This window comes from Scleropages formosus, chromosome 18 (genome assembly GCF_900964775.1).
Source record: "Scleropages formosus chromosome 18, fSclFor1.1, whole genome shotgun sequence".
Lineage (NCBI taxonomy): Eukaryota > Metazoa > Chordata > Actinopteri > Osteoglossiformes > Osteoglossidae > Scleropages > Scleropages formosus.
In genome coordinates this window covers 11,304,214-11,318,836 of record NC_041823.1, presented here as the reverse complement: position 1 = coordinate 11,318,836, position 14,623 = coordinate 11,304,214, and the positions used below count along the sequence as shown (strand labels likewise).

At 49.8% G+C, this 14,623-nt stretch overlaps 1 protein-coding gene across 2 annotated transcripts; it reads left to right on the top strand.

Annotated features, from left to right (window-relative positions):
• Positions 1-851: 851 nt before the first annotated feature.
• Positions 852-14,026, top strand: nradd (neurotrophin receptor associated death domain). 2 transcript variants are annotated; one of them, XM_018740645.2, is made up of 6 exons: positions 852-1,333; positions 8,596-8,728; positions 9,057-9,425; positions 10,347-10,560; positions 12,116-12,258; positions 12,803-14,026. In XM_018740645.2, exons 1-6 carry the CDS (start codon positions 1,280-1,282, stop codon positions 13,114-13,116), a joined length of 1,227 nt encoding a protein of 408 aa, XP_018596161.1. In that variant the 5' UTR covers positions 852-1,279; the 3' UTR covers positions 13,117-14,026. The 2 variants fall into 2 exon arrangements, with proteins under 2 accessions (XP_018596161.1, XP_018596160.1); XM_018740644.2 differs by having other exon boundaries at positions 12,800-14,026.
• Positions 14,027-14,623: the final 597 nt, after the last annotated feature.

Below are 14,623 nucleotides of genomic sequence, written 5' to 3'. Positions count from 1 at the left end.
TGGTCTACCTGCACGAACCCATGCGTGTTTCTACCAGCCCTTCCCCAAGCTGGAGCTTTTATTGACCAGCTCTCGCACCCCGTTTGGCCAGGAGTCCTTCGCAGGGATCTGCACCCCCAGCTCTCGGCCCGGCCTTCCCTTTCGCCCTCCGCTACCCTGCCGCCTTTGAAGTCCCTCTTTCATTGCATCCAGAAGGATGTTTCCATTTGTTGTGCTTTGAAGAGAGCAGACCCCATGGGGAGCGACCCGGGGCCATCAGGTGGTCTGTCTGAGTTCCATCCACCCACCACTTCATTTACATCTCTCTTCCTGGATGTGCCATAGCTTCTTAAAGTGAAGTCAGCCTACAGTTCCTGACTGCTCTCCTAGAAGAGTATTGATCGAAGACTGGTCCAAGTCCTAGTAGAAAACACTGACAACATCCCCCACAACACTCAGCAATATTACAAATAATAAATAAACTGTACAACTCTGTTGCTATATTATACTCGCACATGCCACGCATGATAAATTGAGAATAAACACTTGTAAAAAATCATAATACTCAGGTGTAGATACGAAAGCTATTCATTATCCGATTGATTTCTGTTTATATAATCATGTATGTTGAGCAGGTCAGTAAGCGCTTGAAAGATCATAAAGTGCAGCACTCCATGGGAGAGAAGGTCTCCTTTCAAATGCAGAGAGGACCAAAAGCCCGGACACTTCTGATTCTACCTCGTTTTCACCCCCTTCGCTGTGTGGGGACCGTCTGACCAGCGCGTGAAGAAAATCGACTCATTGTTTTAAAGACTCGGGGGATCCGAGCCAATCAGAGCGCAGCTCCGCGGTCACGTGGCGAACCTGTTTGAGCGGGAGGGGGGGCGTCGGTTCGGCTTCTTGAGGGTCCTCAGGCGGAGTTTCTTCATCACTTCGCGAGCTTCCCCAGAGGATGAGCAGCCTGTGTAGAGCAACACTGCAGAACACACACTTTTGAGGGAAGCCGAGGCAGGAGCTCGTTGGTTCCTATACTATAGTATTTATTCCTGAAGAACTTCGACGTCCCCGCCACCGAGTTTTCGTTTTTCTCTCACCACCTCTCTGCGCTTCAGAAGGAACTTAAGAGACTGAACTGCTGGATATTTTTTCTTCTGCTCCCTCAGTTGATGCGCAGCATTTTTTTGTTCGGTGTGCGAAGCAGCGGGATTCGAACCCAGAGCCTGCCGGGTGTGTCCGAGCCGCAGTCTGCGAACGGAGCGGAGGGGTTTTACCGCGCTGTGGACGTCGCGCGCTGCTGGCCATGCTCTCGCGGGGGACTGCGCTCGCGCTCTCGACACTGGCGCTCGTGCTCACGGTGAGTCCCTGCGTGCTCGCGACGTGCGTGTCCTGGGCTGCAGGGCGGGCTGCGATCCACCCGCAACCCGCGAAAAAAAAGGGAAAAAAACACGAGACGAGAGAGAGTGCTTGCGCTTTGCGTTCCTGCGCGACGTCACGAAAGGTTTATTTCACGTTTTCTCACCATATGGCGGACTCCTTCAGGGTGACCATCTCGTGTGATCCCTAGGGTTCATGCAGACTATTCCCGAATGAATATGGAGATCTTCCATTGGCCCCCACGGAGCAGAGGGTAGCGCTGGTGCCTCACCGCTAGGGTGTGGGTTTGAGTCCCGCTCAGTCCCCCACTTGCTCTGGTGAGCCCTGGCCTGAGCCAGACTGCTGTCCCAACTAGGGTATACTGTGTCTCACACCCCACTCATCCAGGATAGGTTCCAGACCCCTGTGACCCTGCACTGGACAAGGAGTTACTGGCTGGGACCCATTCTGGGATATCTGGCCCGGCCATAGAGGTCGTAGCAGCTGCCCACTTACTACGTTCCATCTGTGGACTCACCGTTGTGCTGGTTTGCGTGTAGCTGGGTACAAGGTGATACCACGGTAAAGACAGATGGGGGTCAGAACTCCAAACCAGAGTATTAATGTTGTACTTAAGGTGGTGTGTGTTGCTCCTTTCGCTCATTTGTCATTATTCAGAGACGAGTCCTACGGCACATTTTGCATCCAGCTGTCCGCCCTCCTTTGCGCACCGCAGCTCATGTCAAACCGCGCTCTTTTGTTTTAAGGGCCCGGCTCTCGAAAGGGGGATCCGAAGGAGACGAGCCAAATGGCCCTCTGATTTACTGGTATAACCCGAACCCCCCACTCGGAGAAAGCGAATCCCTCTCATCGGGAGCCGAGCCCTTGGCCTGGCATCACGGCGAGAGACGCGGCTCTTTCCTTACGGTCATATATCATAAAACGGAACCCCAGTGATCCTTGAAAAGGACAACGGTTAATGCAACAGCAAACGTGTTCATATTACCCATAATATGTTTGCTGAAAAAGTATGAGTGGAGTCGTTGCGAATGTGGTGGATCTGTAGGGTGAAGTGTGTTTAATATGAATGGACATGTTGAAAAAATTTTTTTTTTTTTTTTTTTTTTTTTTTTTTTTTTTTTTTTTTTTTAAAAAAAGATCAACTTTCACCTCTCTGCTGAGAGAGGTTTTAAAATCAGCTTTTTCTGTGAACTGTTGCACGTTTTTCAGCATCTTCATCAAACCTGCTGTTACTTCTTAGTGTTTGTATCGCCCATTGCCCTGTGCTGCTCCCCCTTTCTGTACCCTGTTTACACCACCATCCTCTGCCCCCCCCCCCATTTCTGCCATTATCATCCCTGTTCATACAGAAAAATCCGCGGTGTTGGAAGTGCTTGGGTTCGACAAGTCTGGCACAGCCGGAATTCCTCTGTTCTCGGAAGGGGGGGCAGGGCGTAATGGCCCGGTAATTTAGAAATGTTCCTTAGCCACGCAGATGAGGCTTCTGCGGGGGTTCCTACCCAGCATTCCCTGCAAACCCATGACCCCGCTCTTCACGCCCCTCGGGCCCTGCGAAAGGAAGCGCCGTGTTTTTCACTCCTGCGCTCATTTTACCGTGCCCGGCCAGGTTTAAAGGCGCTGCCTTTCTTCTTGGAGGAAGAGACCTTTTTTGGTGTTACTTTCATCTGGGAAATATTTTTTGATTAAATATTATGACGTTTAAGCTTGCAGCGGACTGTTATTTGTAATAAAAGTATTCTCAAAATATGCGAGCTGTGCTGCGGACCCCCCACACACTCACCCAGGTGTCGCTCCCACCTCACCGTGGAGTAGGGCACTCGCGTGTTTAATCCACAGGGTATGGAGTGCACAAGGCCCCACCTCCCGACGCTCCGGACCCTTTCGAGTCCCTGGATCTCGGGCCGGATTCGTGGACTTAAGGGGCGAACCCCTCCCGCCTGCCCGTCTCCTCCGGGGAGGTCGAGGGTGACCCAGCTCCGGAACGTGCCGCGCGCATCCTCCTCGCGCTGAGTGACCGCGACAGCTCCTGTTCTTTGGTGGTCTCTCACCGGGGAGCGAGTCTCAGCCGCGGCCCCTTAATGAAATGGGAGAGCAGCTGTGGCTCTTAAGTCCCCCCTTGTCTCTTTAGGGCAGAGATAAGATCTGTTATGTGTTTCGGGGCGCAGGAAGTGCAGGCCGCGTATGGTTGTACTCACGCTGCACTCCGGCGGTGGCAGCCTTAACAGCCGACATCTGCTCCTGGTTTATGGAGCGGAGCCTGCAGCTCGGCGACATGAAAGGCGCCTTGCAAGGAGGCCGCGAGAGTTCGTCTTATTTTAAGGCGCACTTGGAGCTGTCGTTGAGAAACGAATGAAACCTTTTGCGTACGACGATATTTATTAAGCCAAAAAATATGTTAGACGTGGGTTCGAATCGCTGCACCGAGACTTTCTTTACTCCGTACAGGTATTCGTTCCGTTTTTGTGGCTTTCTTTTCTCCTTTCGGGAGCACTTTTAATGTGCAAAAACGGAATGAGAAGGACAAATTTTCTTTAGTTTTACACCTCTCTCTGAGGTGACTTAGTGTTTTACCCCTTTTTCAAGCCAGGTGATTTTTACCATGTATCAGTTCAGGGTAGTTACTTTGATGAACCCAGGTCCTTCTGTTTGCAAGGCAGGAACTCTAATGACTGCGCCACCTGCTTTCCAGTGGGATCTGGTACTCGGAACTCTTTTTTTTTTTTTCTGTGTAGAATTGAGTATTATGAACAGGGATAAGAAGGGATCACGTAAGTGTTGGGCACAATAGACATTTTAGCAGACATCAGCTCGTTAGGGTGGAGCGTGACGTGACGCTCGCTTGGGGTGCGTGTGTTTACAAGCCAGTACTGCGCTAAAGTCAGTCAGTCAGTCTGTCTCACATTGTTTAAGACTGAGCTCAGTGCGAGAGGGCTGCTTTGTGTCACGAGACGGGAATTATTTAAAGTGCTGGGTCGCCCTCAGATCTTACGGAGCGCTCCAGTCCCGGGTGGTGCGTTTCTCCCAGCGACTCTGCTGCGTTCGGGTTACGTGCCAAACGTCCGTTGCAAGGACCCGCGTGCGATCTGCTGGCCGAGGTGCCCGTTCCGCTCTCTTCTGCCGCTTCTTCTTACTCGCTTGGCGACGTGGACATAGGTTGACTTTAGAGAGTTGGAAATAAAGCCGGGTCGTAAATGCGGCCTCCAGAAATGAAGGTCCGATACAAAGATGAGAGGACAGCGGGCGACATTCTGCTGAGCTTCTGCTGCCTTTAAGCCCTTCTGAGGGATTCCGTGTTGGTCACATCTACAGGCCTTCTGGTCACGAGCCTTCGGACCCCACGCTGCTCTTGAGTTCCGAGAGCCCAGCTGACAAATCTATTTTTAAAAAACTTGGATAAATTTAAAAATTAGATAAGAAATGCTGCAGAACAAGGGGTCGTGGTGGCGCAGCGGGTTTGACTGGGTCCTGCTCTCTGGCAGGTCTGGGGTTCGAGTCCTGCTTGGGGTGCCTTGCAATGGACTGGCGTCCCATCCTGGGCGTGTCCCCTCCTGCCTTGTGCCCTGCATTGCCGGGTTAGGCTCCGGCTCACAGCGACCCCGACTTGGGGCAAGCAGTTTCAGACAGCGTGTGGGTTATTATTTAATTTAATATTTAATAATAATTAACTCCCCTAATAAGTGAAATTACCAGTTGCGTACACTAATTAGTCTACAGCTTGTATTTTACTGAGGTTTTACAGGTTTTTAATTTTAATTACGCACAGCTCATATCTCCTCTACGTATGATTCGTTAACATTGTATGCAATACATCCAGTGTAATTGTAACGCTTATTATTCTGCATTACTTGCCTTTAGCACAACCGGATGATCGTTATTTTCCAAAAAGGCTCGATGTTGTAATGTTTGGTTTTCCAGCCACTAGGCATTGTGGGATTGTGTCGAAGTTCCATATTTGGGCACAGCCTGCGGTAACAGCAGGGCTCTTGCATCTGTCATCCTGCCCTTGTTTTAGACACGAGGAAGGACCAGATAGCCAGACTCCCAACACCATCAGCACCAGCCTTCCCTATCAGTTCATATATAATGTGCTGTATGAATATGACGGAGCGGAGATGTCGGTTCTATAAGCCGCGGCTCGCATTCGTCATACTGAGTAGTTTGGTGCGCTGAGGGAGCTGGTGTCGATGCCGTGGGATGTGGCAGAGGACCTCTGGGGGGGAGAGGGGTCAAGCTACTGAGATATGCTCATAGTGCATTTACAGTGAAAAAAGTTGAAAAAGCAAAAGTTTTATGAACAGCCAAGTTGCAAAATAGACACGTGTTCTCCAGTTTATTATTTATTTTTAATTGTGTTTTCTGAGCTATGTAAAAAAATTTCTGCTGTCACAGAAGTGAACGTAACCTGTGTTCCCACACTCAGTAAAATGCAGGAGTAGGAGTGTGGGGCTGCCTTCGGTCACCTCGTTTCCACACTGTTTAGTGTGTCTGGTGTTTCTGACCGATTGGTGACTGATGACAAGATGAGCACCACATGTTAATGGGATGAACTGGTCAACAGTCAGTTCTGAACAGGAATTTGTGGAAAGAAGGTGTTTTTATTGTCGGTCGTTCATTAGTTTTAATGTAGCATAAAATTAATAAAATTGAAAGTCTTGTGAAATCACACGCGTTTGCTGAAGCTGCTTGTCCAGAGCAGGGTCGCTGTGAGCCGGAGCCTAACCCAGCAACACAGGGCGCAAGGGGACACACCCAGGACGGGATGCCAGTCCGTCGCAAGGCACCCCAAGTGGGACTCGAACCCCTGGCCCACCAGAGAGCAGGACCCGGTCAAACCCGCTGTGCCACCGTGCCCCCCGTGTTGTGAAATATGTGTTTATTACAGTTGTATCCGGGACCTTCACAGAACGTAACCTGTAAATAAATTTGCTATGCACTAAATTATCTAAACGCTGCATATACATTCAATGCAATTTATATAGTGCTCTTCCCAGCAGTGTGACACATTGTGCTGGACAGTAAATATAAACAGGACAGCAACAGAAACTGTGGGGGGGGGAATGGCAAACTCGGACAAATAAGCCAATTGGCAAGCGAGGAGAGGAAAACAAAAAAATTCCCATCCACAGTGAAGGGAAGAAAAACAAACCGCTGCAAGGCCAAATGGCAGTGGCTGCAGCCTTCCTGTATGCAAGAAGTGAATAATACTACTGTGTTATAAACTCTGTTGATTTGTGATTTTGTGGTGATAAAAGGACATTAAAGTTAAGAAGGGGTCCAGTTACAACTTTGTGGTCCCTGTGGCCGGTGACACGTGTGTATGCGTGCTTGTGTGTGTGTCCAGCACTCGTAGTCCTGCCACGGGAAGTGAGTGTGGCGGGGGTCACGGGATGTTGTGCAGGTTGACACATGCTGCTCCTCAACGGGCCCCACCCCGAGGAGGGGAGCCTTCGGCAGAGCGCCTGCTCGTCACCCTGCTGCCTTCAGAAGGCTGGTTGTTACACATCTGTTTGCCCTTGTCAGCTTAGCCCTGGGGGGTGTGGGGGGAGTCATCTTTATAAATATGTGCATGTTTAAGATGCCGCTGTCAAGGCCCCGCGGAAGACGTGTTGTGGAGACGGGCGGGAGGTGGTGTTGGGGGTGGGGGTAGTGGAACAGCGCTGACCTCCACACACACACACACACACACACACCTGCAGGGCTTGGGGACATCAAAGGCTCCCTTCGCCCAAACACACAGCGACATGCTGGGCTGCGCTTGCTGGCTCGCAGTGCTGCCCTGGGGGATCCGCTGGCCGAACCCCCTGAACCCCCCCCCCAACAGCACCCAGAACAGTGTTAACTCTGTCATGTCACACTCTCCTCACTCACTCACGCACACGCTATAACGCATGCACGCACGCACACACACACACACACAAAGAGGTCTTTTCATATCTGTGTGTGAAATGTTGTGAGACGCCTTTTGACAGAAGAAGAAATCTTGCATGTTTTTTTCATTTCCATACTTTAAAGGGTACTTGCATGAACCATTTGTCCAGAAACACACACACACACACACACGCACGCTTCAGTTCTGAAAACTGTCTCATGCAGAGTGACAAATCAGAGGAAAATGAGCTACTGGGATTTTAACTGGTGTTTTGCTGCAGCTTCATGTCAGAAGAACATTTTTGCCTGCAGTTGCCAAGTTTCCAGCTGCTTGAAAGCAAAATTTCGGGATTATATGCTTGCGCACGTGATGTACATTCTAAATAAATAATATTGCATTTTATTTCATTTGAACCCTCACTCAGTTGCGTTTTGTAGCTCTATGCAGTCTTTCAGATTTGCATCGGTGGTCACATTTAATCTATATTATATCACACTTCCACCATATGTAACGTAAATGTTTATTTGTATCGCAAAAAAATTCAGAGGAAGGTGATCAGGAATCGTCGATAGTCGGATAAAGTTTTATGCAGCTACTCGTGTGATGAACGTTGGTTCATGGTGGAAAGTAACAAACTACAAAGGATCACACGTCTGCAACTATGTCTCTTTCTACTAATCATGTAATGCACACATTGTATTTTCTGTGAGATGTACGTCGCTTGGAGAAAACGTTTGCTAAATGAATACATGTAAGTGTATAGAAGTAATATTCTTATTAACTTAGCACATAATTGTATTTGTCTTCAAGTAATAAGCGTAGGGGGGTGCGGTGGCGCAGTGGGTTGGACCGCAGTCCTGCTCTCCGGTGGGTCTGGGGTTCAAGTCCCGCTTGGGGTGCCTTGCGACGGACTGGCGTCCCGTCCTGGGTGTGTCCCCTTACCCCTCTGGCCTTACGCCCTGTGTTGCCGGGTTAGGCTCCGGTTCCCCGTGACCCCGTAAGGGACAAGCGGTTCTGAAAATGTGTGTGTGTGTGTGTGTGTAATAAGCGTAAATTGAAAAACGTTACTTCTGACGTGAGTATTTCCTACGGGAACCTCACTTTATTTTAATGGAAGTGTGAGGACGTCTCAGAATTAGACGTCTAATTTTGCTCTCATGCAACCTGAATCGAAAGATAATGGCAGAATGCATTTAGGCCACATTTAAACCAGTTTTGCTTTCGAACCACTAGCAGTGCTGGCTCCTGTTTGGTGACCTGTGACGATGTTGGTCGTGCGACTGCAAGGAGAACCTGGCCTCCAATTTCTGTGACCTGGATGCAGAATGATATTCTTTGTCTGTGGGTGTCCGTGTGTGTGTTTTGTTTGGCAGGCTGCACGTGGTGATCACTGTGCCAGTGGCCTTCGCACCTCATCGGGGGAGTGCTGTCGCCTGTGCCCACCGGGGCAAGGGCTGGCGGTGGAGTGCGCCAGGGAGAACACCAAGTGCCAGCCGTGCCAGGATGGTGAGTCCCGTGGATGCGGTGCGGTCGAGTGCGGTTGTGGGGGTGGGTCACGCCAAGCCAGTGATCTAAGATTACTCTGCTCGTGGATTTTACTGTAATCCTCCAAAAAAGAACGCTTCCCTTGACTCCTAGGACTGAAAATGTCACAGTCCAGCTCATTAACACAAGTGTTTTTACCCAGTTGGCTTTTTTATTAAAAAAAAAATCAATATGGCTTAATGTCATGGATCTCATCTAGTGCTGTGAAATGTTTCTGTGGCCCAGTGTGTGACTGGGGTGCGAGCTGTGGAGGATGCTCATCGGCAGGCTCTGTCCGATTGCGCTACAGGAGTGACCACCTCTCTGTCCGAGGACCTGTCCCCCTGCCTGCCCTGCGTGCGCTGCCCCCCGGGGGTCCCGGAGACGGCCCGCTGCACTGCATCCCAGGACACGCAGTGCGACTGCAGCGATGGCTTCTACCTGCGGCGCATGGGCAACACTTCGGAGGCCTACTGCGCTCCCTGCTCCTTGTGTAGACTGGGCCAGGGCGCGGTTCGGGCGTGCGGACCGCTGGGGAACACGCTATGTGAGCCCTGCGCCCCCGGCACCTTCTCGGAGGAGCGCAGCAGCTTCAAGGCGTGTCAGCGCTGCTCCCGGTGCCAGCAGAACGAGGTGGAGATCCGGCCCTGCCAGCCCGACTCCAACACCATCTGCATGGGTGAGCGCTCAGCCCGACCGGGTCCAGATCCCAACACCAGCCGGGGAACGGGACCTGGCAGACTGTTGCTCGGGCTCCAGTCGGAACCTCCCGTCAGTGACCCTTGACCTCACAGAGCTACAGGGAGCCCCTTGAATTCTTTAATCGCAAAATACCCGTCCAGTGGGAGCCGCGCTCTGTTTCGAGGCCTCATCACCACCACATTATACCCCACACGTTAACTCGCAAACACTTGTGTGTCCCATACTCTGGATTAAGCATGTGTGGGTGGGGGGGCAGTTTCATTAGGAGCTGCTGCTTTGTGCTCATTAAGAATCCTGATGAAAGGTGAACGATTGCACTCACCTCACCCCCATTGCCCCGCCTCCCATGCCCCGCCTCTTTCGCAGCGTCTCCCTCGCCCCGTTCCTCACCCCCATCGCCCATTCCTTGCCCCAGGCTGCCCTGCTCGGTACTTTTATCTCTTGAATCACGGAGCTGCCAAGTTAATTCAGTTGCTGCCGATTCCTGGTTTCACCGTTACATTTCATGTCTTTTCAAGAGTCACATGAAGCGTCAAATACTTGTCACGTTATTAATTTCCATAGGAGACAGAGTTACAGATAGACACCCTTAGAGAGAGCGGTGCTCGGTGTGTGACGCTGAGGGTCCGGCCAGCGGCTGTGGGTCCCCCACCTCATTTCTAAATGCCATTTATTTTCTGCAATTTTGCAGCTGGAGACATAAGGAAGCATTTTACTTATCGACTTTTGGCACTAAACGTATAATAATGGTTAGGAATGTTAAGTCGTGAAATCTCAAATAAAATGAGTGAAATTGCTGGCCCGGTTCTGACCCCGGGGTTGCAGACATACCGAGCAAAACCCCCCTTCTTAGCAGATATAGAAGTAAATTGGCTCACGCTCATCTCCCCTTCTTTAGAGAAGAAACTACACATCCTGTCCCAACCTGCCGAGTCGGACGGTCCCCGCCGGCCGGTGAACGGGGAGGACCGGGGAGGCGACGAGGCCAGTCCTGCCCCAGGTGCCCCGAGATTCACCCCCCAGGAGGAGGGAGGCAAAAATATCATCCCGGTGTATGTGTCGGTCCTGGCGGCCGTTGTGCTCGGCCTCCTGCTCTACGTTGCCTACAAATGGTGAGTACGAGGGTGGGGCGTTATCATGCCGTAATAATATCTAATTACATTTTTTTTTTTTTTTTTGGCAAAAAGGACAGAGTGTGTGCTGATGTGGTATTTGGACTTTACAACACGTTATTTTTCACCCCGGAGGAAATGCAATTAGAGGGACAGAAAATAATAATAGCAGGAGCTGTGTAGCTGGGCGGCATGGTGGAACAGCGAGTAGCGCTGCTGTCTCACAGTGCCTGGGTGGTGTGAGAGTACGTGGGTTCGATCCCTGCTCAGTCTGCATAGAGTTTGCCTGTTCTCCCTGTGTCTGTGTGGGTTTCCACCAGGTGCTCTGGTTTCCTCCCACACTCCAAAGACATGCTGTTCAGGTTCCCCCATAGTGTGTGAGTGTGTTTCACTGCTGCATGGATGAGTGGCCCCTTGTAAGTAGTGTATCTAGCAGTGTAAGTCACCCTGGTGAATAAGATGTGTGGACTAGTAACACTACATACGATCCGTTGTAAGTCGCTTTGGACAAAAGCGTCTAAGTGAATAAATGTGAAGAGTTGTACACAAATTTTGGGGGTAAATGAGACTTGCGTGAACACTGGGGAACACGTCCCACCGACCTGCCCTTGTTACGTTTATGTGTAATCGTAATGTAGAAGGAAAAGCTCCACAAACAATGTAATTGAGCTTAATTTCCCTAATTAACCTCTGCCTTATCTGGCTGCTTCATGTGCTAAATTGGGAGCGATTCGCTCTCTGGAAACATTTGCTTTATTATGTTTGGACTCGTAAACTGGCTCATATATTGAGTTTTGACTTATGAATACTGCTTTTTGTCAGGGACGTGCAGTGTCTCATTTCCTGTACAAAGGTTTGCAAATAACTTCTTCACTCAAATTACACTTCGTGTACAAGTAATAAAAGCAGTGACAATTCTTAATGAAGTGTTATATAAAATGTTCGTCGCGTGCAGCTACCAAGCCAACAAAAGCAGCGCACGGTTAAAATCATCATTATTTATTTAGTTCTGCAGTTTCTAACCATATCAGGCTAAGGAAAATAGGAGTACTTGAGTACTGCGAATATTATTACTAATTTATATATAATTCATGAAGTGGTGCAAACATAAAATACTCTTAAGAAGTTTAAAAAAAAAAAAAAAAAAAAAAAACTTTTGCTAATGCCAAAAATGATATTTAATGCTCTATCTACACAATTATTGCTGGGCTGAAGGCTGTTGTATTGGAAGGAGCACATCTGGCAACAATAGGTATGAATTTTGGTAAAGGCAAACGTCAGAGTGCAGCTTGTGAAATAGTCCGACACTTATTCTACATTACCTTGGAGGGATCGGGAAGTTAAATGTGTTTTTTCCTCCAAGGACCACTATAAATCTCCCAGGTATGGGAAAAATACACGAAATTACGGACCTAAATCAGAAGGTTCGCAGCAGGAGCAGCTTGACGCATGACGGCCTCTTTTTTTGGAGGGTTAGCTGTGTCCCTCGGGTGCCGAAGGTGGAAGGGAGCTTCTCTGCCGTGCTAAGCATGGGCTTTGACCCCATTCTCCCCAGCTGGACGTCCTGCAAGCAGAAGCAGGCGCTGGGGAAGGCGCGGAGCGGCGATGCCGGCGTGGCCCCCGAGGGGGAGAAACTGCACAGTGACAGCGGCGTCTTCCTGGACTCCCACAGCTTGCAGGACAGCCAGCTCAGCAAAGGTAACCACCCCCGTGACCACACCGGGGTGTTCTTGGCTTCCTGGACACGGAAAGGAGGCTGGTGCTGGAGAGTCACAGGTCTCTGTGGCAGTGTAGGGGGGGGGGAGAGAGCGAGAGCGATGGAGTGAGAGAAGGGTGTTTCCTGATGTGTGTGTGTGTGTGTGTGTGTGTGTGTGTGTGCTGGAAGCGTGTTCGGCCCAGAGGTAGCCAAATGTGTACGGTTGCCAAAGCGCAGCATGGCATTACATAACAACTCCATTGAAAGGCTGCGTGTCCGTATCCTTGGCAACCTTTCAGGAAATCCAGCCTGCATAAATTAGGTGGGTAGTGGGTGGGAAAATATGGGGCTATTTCATGCAGGAGGCCCCTGTTCCTGGGCAAAAGTTGATCTGGCGGTTGCGTCGCTGCGTGCTATTGTAGCTCTAGGATGGTTGAGCATCATTCACTTTTTCACGGGCATCATATTTTAACCCCGACCCCCCCACCTCATAATGATAAGTCCTTCATGTCCTCTTAAGTGTTCTTGTCCTCTTTCCTTCAGCAGGCAGTAAGCGGGACAGCAAACCGGATAGCCGGCTGTACCTGAACCTTCCTCCCCACAGGCAAGAGGAGGTGGAGCAGCTGCTGCAGGAGGGCGGGGATTGGAGCTGGAGGCAGCTGGCAACCCAGCTGGGGTACGAACAGGAGCGGTTGGATGTGTTCGGCCGCGGAGAGGATCCCGTGCACACGCTGCTGTCTGACTGGGCGACGCAGGAGGGCTCCACCCTGGGCGTTCTCTGCTCTGCTCTGACAAGGATTGACCGTCCCGATGTTGCAAGTGCCCTCTGCTGCCCAACACAGGGCAGCTCGGTGGTCTGACACCCACTAGGAAAGGGGCACCGAGCCTAGGTATGGATGGCGTCTGAGAGCTTGGGGAGACCGGGGTGGGGGAGGGTGGCCCAACTGTGCCTTGAAAAACATGTAGAAATTCAAATCAAGATACACAGGAAAAAAAATGACCCACCAGCTCAGTCCATCACATTGTGTACATTGCTGGTGGGATTTATTTTTCAGGCCCAGGGTACTTTAACAGACATCCCGTCTCTGCTTGGCTTTACCTTGCAAAAAAGAGATGATACTGCCACGAGCGAGAGCTCTGGATTAGCAGCCAAGAAGGGCCAGTGGTGTTTTTGGTGTTCTGCAAGGCCCCGTTGATCGTCCATCAACTTTCTTGCCTGTGTAGCTCCACCCCCTCACTATGCTCACGTTAGAGACTCGTTTCTGTGTGTGTATGTAACAGACTCTTTGAGCTGCTGTTTCCTGTGCCTTCAGCTCGCCTTTGCTGGATTTTGTACAGTAGCACTGTTTAAAAAAAAAAAAAAAAAAAAATTAAATGTTAGTGCCTTATTTTGGAAAAGCACTCGTTATACCTGTCATCGGTTAGAGTGAAATTGTCCAAATGTGCTCATGTTGTACAGCTCAGGTTTCCCTATTCATTACACTTTTTTGAGTATTTTTTGTTTTTTTTTTTTCTTCTTCTCTAAGCCAGTCTGTAGTATGCAAACTTCAGTAAATGGAATAATTTAAGCTCAGAGTGCTTACAAACAGCTGGTACCTTGGTACAGTTCGCCTGTTTAATCCAACCAACTTTCCCTCAATTTGGTCATCCATAACAATATTGCTCTGTAACGGTTATTATCTTTTTGTACTTGTTCATAAATGTCTCAGTATGTTGAGAGATCGCTTATAAAATTCTGCCTTGTTAAATAAACACACTTTGAAGAATGTCTCAATGGGAAGCTTTATATATTCACAGTGCCACAGGCTATCGGTTGCGTGTTCTTACAAGTCTGCTGGAACTTGTCCTGCCCAAACAAATGACAGGACTGGTGCAATCAGTAAGACCAACCCCCGGCGTCCTCAGTTGCCCTCTATAGAAAGCATCAGTGCGCTTTCCATGAGCTAGCGCACATCGTCTGGAGAATACACCGCTGACCACCCGATGGGCGATCCTCTTTCAAGGAGACCAAGCGGTGGAGCTGATGTAATCACTGTGCCGGTCCAGAGCCCTTCCTCTAAAATGGGATCAGTTGCTGTAAGGAATGCAATTAGGTATGTGGTACAGAGGGGGGAGTAGCAGATAGTGTGGTATTTAGGGCCATCACCTCACAAGATGAAGGTCCCTGCTTTGAAGCCCTCCTCCTGTTGCGAGTCTTATTCAAGGTGCTAAGCATGATCCAGTGAAATTACTCAGCTCTACAAATGGGTAAATAACGTTAACTTGGAAGTTACCTTGACCAAAGGCATCAGATAAATTGTAAGTCAGTGGTGATATAAAGGAAGTCCCTTGAGCTTCGAGTTATCTTCTCAGCGAGGCATTGTTGAT

Bases quoted from the DNA above. Each gene is read 5' to 3' on its own strand.
- nradd (XM_018740644.2), top strand. From the start codon at position 1,280: ATGCTCTCGCGGGGGACTGCGCTCGCGCTCTCGACACTGGCGCTCGTG. The intron at 8,729-9,056 runs GTGAGTCCCGTG...ATTGCGCTACAG, and splicing joins GTGCCAGCCGTGCCAGGATG to GAGTGACCACCTCTCTGTCC. The intron at 10,561-12,115 runs GTGAGTACGAGG...CATTCTCCCCAG, and splicing joins CTCTACGTTGCCTACAAATG to CTGGACGTCCTGCAAGCAGA.